Below are 10028 nucleotides of genomic sequence, written 5' to 3'. Positions count from 1 at the left end.
GATATAAAAATGTGATTTTGACAATCATAAAATTTTGGTGCTTGTGGATCGTTGAATTTTGCAGTCCTCAGAAATTCTGCTTATACAGTGTGATCGGATGCATCTAAAACATGATTTTGAGTAAAAAACAACCATATAAATCTTCTCCGTAGGTCTTGATCTATAAAAAAAAGTTGAAATTTCAAAGAAATGAAATGTTTTTAGTAGAGTGTACGTTACACTCGAAGGTAACCGATATTTTTCATTATAAAGGTTTTTATTTTCATTTTGTTAAAAAAAGGGAAAACAAGAAGGAAGATGTATACAGTACACAGTACACATACCAATGTGACAGGGAGGAGAACCTTAGATACGTGTCAGGCATTGTTATCTCAAACCACGTGAGCCCCACCAATGATTGCGTTCTCTGCATGCAGGTTGAGAGCAAAGAGAAGCTCATGGGCCCACTTTCACTGTCCGCAGAACACAAAGGAGAGAGAGAGAGAGAGCACCACAAGCAAGCCCTCTGCTTTATTTCAAGAACAATGTGATGATCAGATTCATGTAGCCACAATAAACAAAAGGCGACTCCCCAACGTTTCTTGATTCAGGAACCGATCCTCTTATGAAATTAGGCTTCAATTGTACAATAAAATAATCATTTGTTGGTCATCTATAATCGAGCACCCACCTTTTTCTTCTTATTTCAATTTTATCTCCTTTCATAGAAAAACGCAATCTGCACTCCTTTCCTGTAACTTGTACGAGGCCGGAGGTACGTTGTTTTCCCCTCGTTTTGTTACTTTTTTCCATCCTCTTGTTAAAAGTGGTGGAATTTTTTTGTGGGTAAGGTTCATTCCTTCCTTTCCTTCACTCTTGACTGGTTAATCGTTGGTTTCTGGCATTTGTGTGAGATGGGTAGTGCTTTTTGATGGGTGTTGAGCCAGAATCTCATTATGGTTTTAATTGCTAGTGAGCCGAGTTTTTGACCAATTGAGGACTAAAGTTCGTATTTTGAGAATTTCAACTGCTTCCTGGTTCTTTTTTCTTTGTTTGTTGTGGAATTATTAGAAGTTGGTTTTCAATGTTTGGGTGGTTAAATCAGAGTTTATTGTTCGATTATTCATTTATTGGGTTGATGGGTATTAAACAATTTTTGGGATTATGTGATTATCTGCGATTATTAATGGATTGGGCTTTGTTTTCTGTGACCTCTAAAGATGGGAAGGATTGTTTTGTTATTTTAACCAGATTTGCATACGAGGTTGTTGCTTCTGTAAGGATGGTTTTGGACCATGTGAATGACACCTAAATTCAGGTTTTAGGTGTATTTGGTGTTTGCGAAAAATTGGGTGTGGGGTGAAATACTGGGAATATTTATAGATCATAGTTTTATTCTGTGTCTAGTTCCTGTACTCAGATTGAAATTATTGCTCTAGTTTGATTATCTGTGAATGTATCTTTACATACTATTCTGTATAACTAGTTCTTGTGCTCGTATTGAAATCATATCTCTAGTTTGATCATCTGTGAATCTCTGCCGGTAAGGCCATTATTAAGTCTCATGCTGGGCATTTTGATGGAGATAAATTGAGAAGAATTCTTCCTTTTCTATCTTTAGAGGTTTCAATTTTTTCTTAGTGTTTACCTGCGTGGTGGTGATTGATTTCTCAGAATTTTAAATGCGAAATATCTTTGCAGTTGGCAGATTTGCGTGTCTCTAAATGGGATCAGAGGGGCCATCAGCTGTTACAGTCCACATTACTGGGTTCAAGAAATTTCATGGCGTTGCTGAGAATCCAACTGAGAAAATTGTAAGCAATCTTAGTGCATATATGCAAAAAAGTGGATTGCCCAAAGGACTGGCTATTGGGAGCTGCAATGTACTTGAAACAGCTGGACAGGGTGCCCTTTCTGAGCTTTATAAGATCTTTGAAGCAGCTGCAGCTGGCGATAAACCTGAACCCTCAAGTGGACGCAGGGTCATACTGGTGAGTTGAAGTTCTGTTTCAGACTTGGTTGCTTATTGTGTTCATACTATGCAGCCTAGTTGATGGCTTCAGTCATATCACTGAGTTGAATTTTGTTTCAATTGCTTAATGCATATTATTCAATATTTCTCATTTTAGTTGGTGGGCTGGATATGGGAACAAATAATTGCTGTGCATCACAGCAGGATCATAGATATATATCTGTAATTCTTGCACATAATCTGTTTATGCTTGGGAATTATTTACATATGGAGAGATTTTGTGTGTATCATGTGTGAAATGAATTAATGAAACTGTCCATATTTTCTCCTTCCTGTTTTTCATCTGCTGTTAGTTTTACCTCATGTATCTCTGTGAAAGGAGTTAATGAAACTGTCCTTATTTTCTCCTTCCTATTTTTCATTTACCATTTAGTTTTACTCTCATGGCTTGTTTCTTTTGGATTGCCAAGCTGGGGGATTGCCTCTGGTGAGATATGAACTTGAGAACCTTGCTTAAGATAGTGCCTTCCACTGATTCAGCCTCTCACATGATCTACTAAGGTGCTGTAGTGTTTGGTGAATAAGATCAGTTTCATGATGATTAACAAGTATCTGCCTGTCATTCCTGCAAAGATTGCTTTGTTTTATGCTAAACTTTTCATGTGATTCCTTGTTTTGCCTGTAAAGATTGTTTTGTTTCATGTTAAACTTATCATGTGGTTCCTTATTTTCTTTTGTGTAGATTATATGTTTTTTGTGTCAGATGGATATTCCTCCGTAAGATTATATATGAATTTGGTAAACTGGCTCTTGAATTCATAATAAATATCTCATGCTTTCTTGCTTGTTTCTTATTCAATTTGAACGTTTTTTTTCTCTCTGAGTCCTGCATGCAACTTTATTGGAGTTAAGTACTTTTGATGATTATGTCAGTATTCTTCCTCAGAAGTTGTTTAATTTTTATGTGAGCTTGTGTATATCATATGATCTGCTTGATTTTATATTCCACCCACTTATGTACCTTATTTGGAAGCACACATGGAAGCTAGAAACTGCATTCTGAAGACTGGAATATTAATTTTTTCTTAGTTTATAATGCTTTACTGCAATATATATAACCACCGTTTTTTTTTCTGCTTGGTCTTCATGTTGCTCCTGACAATAGGTAACTGTTGCATGTTAATGCAAAATATTCTCTGCTTGTGGTTATCCTGCTTGGTTGGTGAGGCCCTTGTCCTGGGAAGCACATCTGCTCAATGAAGAATTTCCTGACTGAAAATTTTCAGCTTTTATAAATGAATGGTCACTTCTGCTCGGTTCTGGCACAACATTATGAGTGCCTCTTCTTCAATGATATTTAACTGAAAATTGATTGTAGTATTTATCCAAACCTGGTATTTCCTCATTTGTTTTGTTTGTAACCATGCTGAAGTTGCCTGGTTTTTTGAATCACTTTTTGATTGTCTGTAATATTTAAATGCTATTAAACATTGAATTACTTAAATAAATCATCACAATTAGCTACAAAGTTAACACGAACTCTGGTGAAAATATGCAGGCATTGAGAAATTTGTTATATCCATTCAATTTCAGTGAGATGGATGAAATATCTCTCTTCTAAATGAGGTCATAGTTTGACTTGATGCCAATTTGCAGTCTTTTTCTAGCCAACAGGGTTGCACACCCAATAGAAGTACGCTTCAGAATTATGGGTTACTTGATTTGCATATTTGTGACTTGAAATGAACTGAGAAGATTTGATTCAAGTCATCTAAACCAGCAATGAATATATTCTGTTATTGAAATCTGAATTTCAAGAACACATTTAAGATATAGAACTATTCTTTTTGGTTGTGGACTTGAGTATTCCTGTGCAATGATAAACCCAAAGAAATTAATATAAATAGTTTGGCTTGTCATATGCTGTATAAAACTGTCTTACAAATGTTTGGGTATGTATATATCTTTCTAGTGATGCAGCTACTTATTGCTGATCATGGGGCCATATAAGGATGTCATGGAGAACCTGTTGTGCAGGACGCTGAATGCTATAAGTTAATTTTGAGAAAAAGTGACTCCCCTTGTGGGGAATTTGTTCATCTAAAAATCTCTTAAGCTATAAATTCGTCCATTAATATTAAACACCTCTTAAATGACAATAACTATAATTTACATGAATTATTTGCATTAGGTAGTGACAATAACTTTTCTTCATATATTAGCTAGAAAACTAAATCAATTCTTTATTAATTTAAATGGTTTAAAAGAAGTCTGTGCCATTATGAAGATTAGCTTGAAGGATGTCTCCCCCCACCGCCTCTTTCCTAAGTGTGGGCTGAGGATATTATAAATCTGGTATCAATTACATACAATAGGAAGGAGAGAAAAGAACCCTTTCAGTAATGATCTTATCTCCTATCGTAGATGAGGGGCAACATCTATTTAATTTACACAAAACCCATATTCTAAATATGGCGTATTGCAAACAATGACTAAGCACAAATTTGATTATGGTATGCTAGTATAATGGACAACTAAAACAATGATTAATATACATCAGAATATTACAGAAGTGCCACCAGTTAGTGACCTATATGGAATGACCAAAATATCCATCATGAGTATTTTATATACAATTGAATACTCCTTAACTTGCCTCCTCAAGTTGTACATTGCATAACATGTACAACTTACTTTTAATATAATGATGTCTCACTTTTGATAATCATTTTGTCAATATGTAGGCTGTCTGATTCTCTAATCCACAAATTGGGCTTCTACTTCTTTTGATTGCTTTTTTTTCACAAAATTCTAGTCAATTTGAAAATGCTGTGACTTATCATGGAATACATGATTTTAAGCTAATGCCAAAGCACATCTTTTATTACAATATTCTATTAGTAAAAGACTGTCGTGCAATCACATTCATTTAATCCCATTGTCCATTTCATGTTTGAGATATTGCACGCATGATCCCATATTCATCCTTAATTCCCATTCTCACCACTCAGTTTTTTTTGCATGAAATTAAGATTTTAATAAATAATAAACAATAACCTAAAACAGATTTTCTAGTATCTGAAACTCTGACCCAACAACTGCGAATTGTAAGTTTAATTATAATATGCCATTGTAGTGGATGACCAAAAAATGACTATTATACATTATAATATTTCAGACCTTCCACTAGTTAAATTCCTTCTGTCTGTGGTGGGTATTTTGAATACAACTAAGTGCTTACCACACATCATGAAGAAGACATTGAATTAGTAAATGTGCTATTTGTAATGTTCAATGACACCATGGAATATTTTCACTTAATCAATAACTTGTGGTTCAAAAAGATTGTACCAGGTCAGCTTCAAGTGATAACGTGAAATGGAACAAGTCTTAGTTGATGATATTAAAGCTCAAGCATGGAGGCATATGCGTATTCAAGAAGAAGAAGAAGAAGAAAGAAGAAAGAAGAAAGAAGAAAGGAGGAAGAATTCATTGTGCTTTGACTAACTAGGGGTCGACCCTATAAGGCATACCAAAAAGACAAAAAGTACCAAAGTAGTGTACAAGCTAATTTACAAATATACCCCTATATTAGAATGTATGTACACAATACTTGTGAAAGGGGTATTACACAAGATGATAATATGGCATTTCCTCAACACTCCCCCTCAAGATTGAGCTGATGAGAACACAATCAACTCAAGCTTGAAAAGGAATGACAAGAAAGCATTCAAAGGCAATTTTTTCGTAAAACAATCAGCAATTTGACTCTAAGTCCCAATATATGCCAAAGATATGATTCCATCTTGATATGCTTGACGAGTAAAGTGACAATTTATCTTAATATGCTTAGTCCTCTCATGAAATTCTGGATTTTTAGCAATATGAATAGCACTTTGATTGTCACAATGCAAAGTAGTTGCAGCTGCTATGTTCACTCCCATATCTTGCAAGAGCCACCTCAACCAAATAACTTTTGCAATCACCTAAGCTATAACACGGTATTCTACTTCAGTAGTGGATAGAGAAATCCTTTGTTGTTTCTTGTTTTTTCATGATATGAAAGATTCACCTAAGAATACACAGTATCTAGAGGTGGAATGTCTATCCTAAGAATTCCTCCAAAATTTGCATCACAGTAAGCCTTCAACTCCAATGATGAGGCAGCAAAAAAGAACAAGCCATAATGCATAGTGCCCCTAATATATCTGATAATCCTCAGGACTCCTCAGGACTGCTGCTAAGTGATGACCTAGGGGTACTCATGAACTGACTTATCATGTGAACTGCAAAGGTAATGTATGGTCCTAATATAGTCAAATAAATTAAACTCCCAACCAGCTTTTTATAGACCGTACGATCACTGAGTAGTTCACCATCAGTGTGATTTAATTTACAGTTGGTTTCCATAGGAGTGTCTACTTGTTTTCTATCATTATCCAGTCTTGATTTACTAATCAAATCTGCTTCATATTTGTGTTGAGTCAGCAAATATCCTCGCTTGGAGTGTGCAACTTATAGGCCTAGGAAATATTTCAATTTTTGCAAGTCCTTCATCTCAAAATTTTGGGTCAGTTATGTCTTTACTTTGGAAATCATTGCCCTGTCATCTCCAACAATGACCATATTTGTTGAAATATTATGTCTCTTTTAACTGTAAACTGAAATACCCATCAGGGGTATTTCAGTCCTTTTACTCAATAGGTGTCAGCCACCTTAATGGGCTAACATTTTTACTTTTGCCTTTTACACCTTTTTCTTTTTACACTTTTTTTATTTTTGACTGTTGTGAAAGGGACAGCTCCATATAGCTGTTGGAGCTGCCCCAACAGTCACAAATGTGACCGTTGGGTGCAGCTCCAACAGTCATATTGAGCTGCACCCTGTGGCTTCTTTTTGCATTATAAATAGGCCTTAGTGGCCCTTGTAAACTTATCCTTTTTTGTGAGTGCATATGCAATAACAATGCTTTTGTAAAGCCCCTCTTGGGAACTTATGAATTGAAGTTCATTTTGTTTCATGATTTTGTGCATGTGTATCCGTGCCTTTGTGCACTTGTGAGTGTTCTCCTTTGTGCCTTTGTGCACTCTTTGTATTTCTTGTATTGTGGTGTTACACACAATCTCTTTTTGTAGAGATTTTCACATGGTATCAGAGCAAGGTTGTTTGGAGAAAAAAATTGGTGTGATTCTTCTCAATATCAAGTGCTTCGGAAAACGTGCCTTCAACTTTTTGGTGATTGGAGTGAAGACTCTTCTTCATTCAATATTTTAGAAGATTACTACAACAAGAAAGATTTAAAATCTTATTATGGTACGTATTCTTTTCTTTCTTCTTTCCTCTCTAATGGGTGAGAAAGACTCATTTTTCTCTTGGTTTCAAGCTAAATGGCTCAAATTATCACGTGTGGGCCGGAAATATGGAAGCTCACATCAAAAGGAAAGGGCTTTGGGGTTACATTTAAGGATCGATTTCGGAACCAGAGCCTAAAATTACTTTGGTTAAAGAAGGGGAAATCAAAATCCTTGAGGGAGATGAAAGAACTAATGCTCTTGAGGAATATAATAGGAAACATGAGGAATGAGAAATGAAGAATTTCAAGATCTTGTCTTGGATTTTCTCTTCCGTTGAGACAAGGATTAATGCCAACATTATAAAGTTTAAAAAGGTTTCTCAAGCGTGGGAGTACCTTGAGAATATGTATACTTCTAGGGACTTGTCCCATAGGTATTATCTTCAAAAGAGAGCGTTAACTCTTGTTCAAGGTGATATGTCTATAAGAGAGTATTTTGCGGAACTCTCTTCAATTTGGGATGAGCTTGCCATGCTTGAACCCAAGTGGAGTGGAGAAGCCATAGAGCTTCGTCATAAGCAATTAGAAGAAGACCGATTCTTCAATTTTTTGAATGGGCTAAGGCCCGAGTTTGAGCAAATAAGATCTTCTCTCCTATCCTCTTTTACCTCTCCCTCTCTTGAAGGTGTCTTAACTAAATTAAGTGGAGAGGAAACCCGTATGGGCATTAGCAAGCAAAATCCTAGTGTGCTTGCAATGTCCACAAATCAAAAAGAATGTGATGGTGTTAATGCCGTTTCTAGACCCGGTAACAATTTAAGAACATATAGACCTCCTCATTTTAAGAATCAAAATCAAGGTAATCAAGGAGGAAGAAGAAATTATAGCAAAATCTCGTGTTAGTTTTGCAAAGAACCGGGTCATATCAAACCGGTTTGCCCAAAATGGAAGAAACTTCTAGCAATGGCAACTACATCTCAACCATCCAAAGAGGAATCTTCAAAAGAAACTCTATCTCTCAATCAAATTGTGGAGGCTCTTCAACCTCTTCTAAAGGGAGCTATTTCCGGTGCCGCCGTATCCACCTCTTCTCCTCCAGGTAAAACTTCTTGGCTCTTAGATTCGGGTGCATCCTTTCATATGACCCCAAACATTTCATCTCTTTCTGAGTATTCTAAAAATGTGTCACCTTCTTTTGTTTCGACCGCGGATGGTACTTCTCTCGAAATTAAGGGAATTGAAAATTTTAAAACCCAAAACTTCTTTATTCCAAAAATTAGACTTATACCAAAATTAAATTTAAACTTGCTTTTTGTTTCTCAACTCACGGACCTTGGGTGTAACATTCAATTCTCATCTAATAAATGTTTAATACAGGATCACCGGTCCGGGAGATTGATTGGGGAAGGCTCTAGGAAAGGAGACTTGTACTATTTGGACTTTCTTCAAATTTTTAAAAACACCTTTTGTAATGTGGCCCAACATAAAGACATAAATGTTTGGCACAAGAGACTTGGTCTATTAAAATGTGTCTCCTAAAAATCATTATTGTAAATATAAATATATATATTTATATACATAGAGATACATTTACATTTACATATAATATATTATATGTACATTTATCTCTCTATATATAAATATATATATTTATATATTTTTACTCGAAAAGGGTATTCTTGTAATTTCACTGTTTTCTTGTAATTTCACTATTTAAACGTGCCTTCCATTTTTCTTTTTTATTTTCTTGTAATTCTTTTTTACTTTTTCTTTTTTTTTTTTTTTTTGTTCTTTATTAAAGTGCATTGGGGGTCCCCCAATAGAGTCGTTGGGGCCCCCCAACGGTCACAAATGTGACCGTTGGGGGCTCCCAACGACTCCTTTGGGAGCCCCCCCTTTTGCACCTTTTGGCACTTGTATAAATAGGGGTGTTCCCCCTTGTAATCTCTAAGCTTGAGAGTCTCAAGCATTTTTGTTCTTTCTATAAAATACATGCCATAGTGCATGTTTATTATTTTTACGCTTTTGCGTACTTTGTTCAAGTGTTGTGAGAGTGCCTTCGTGCACATCTTTTCTTAAGTATTTGTGCTCGTATGCGTATTGTCTTGTCATAGACAATTTCACATGGTATCAGAGCAAGGTTGATTATTGAAGATCGTGGGATTCTCTTTTTTTCGAGTGTCTCGAAAAACGTGCCTTCCGATCTTTGAAGTTTGAAGTGGTGGATCTTTCTTCTCAAATATTTTAGAAGAATCTTGTGCAAAGTTGGTGTTGGAAATATTGTGTTGGTACGCTTTTCTCCCTCCCTCTTTACTCTCTAATGGGCGAAAAAGAGTCTCATTTTGCTCTTGGGTTCAAATTAAATGGGTCCAACTATCATGTTTGGGCCGGAAATATGGAGGCTCATATAAAAGGGAAGGGCCTATGGGGATACGTACTTGGCACAATTCTGGAACCGGAACCCAAGATTACCGTGGTAAATGGAAGCGAAATCAAGATTCTTGAGGGAGAAGAAAGAACCAAAGCCCTTGAAGAATACTCCAAGAAGCACGATGAATGGGAAATGAAGAATTTCAAGATTCTTTCATGGTTTTTCTCATCCGTGGAAACCAAGATTAATGCCAACATTATTAAGTTTAAAAAGGCATCGGAAGCTTGGCATTATCTTGAAAAAATGTACACATCAAGGGATCTATGTCATAAGTATTATCTTCAAAAGAAGGCTATCTCCCTTACTCAAGGTGAAATGACGATTAGGGAATACTTTGCCGATCTTTCCTCTAT

General features: G+C 35.8%; 1 protein-coding gene across 1 annotated transcript in view; it reads left to right on the top strand.

The window, feature by feature from the left end:
* The first annotated feature begins 541 nt into the window (after nt 1-541).
* Nucleotides 542-10028, top strand: part of LOC149845729 (uncharacterized) — a 35828-nt gene continuing 26341 nt past the window's right edge. The window contains exons 1-2 of the mRNA XM_089995955.1: nt 542-754; nt 1681-1970. Of these exons, the coding sequence (XP_089852081.1) occupies nt 1704-1970 (267 nt within the window). The 5' untranslated portion in view covers nt 542-754; nt 1681-1703. The remainder of the gene's footprint in view (nt 755-1680; nt 1971-10028) is intronic.

Source organism: Nuphar pumila, chromosome 2 (assembly GCF_984573655.1).
Source record: "Nuphar pumila chromosome 2, dmNupPumi1.hap1.1, whole genome shotgun sequence".
Classification (NCBI taxonomy): Eukaryota; Viridiplantae; Streptophyta; class Magnoliopsida; order Nymphaeales; family Nymphaeaceae; genus Nuphar; species Nuphar pumila.
The sequence above is the reverse complement of the archived record's forward strand: the minus strand, read 5'-3'. Positions and strand labels throughout refer to the sequence as shown.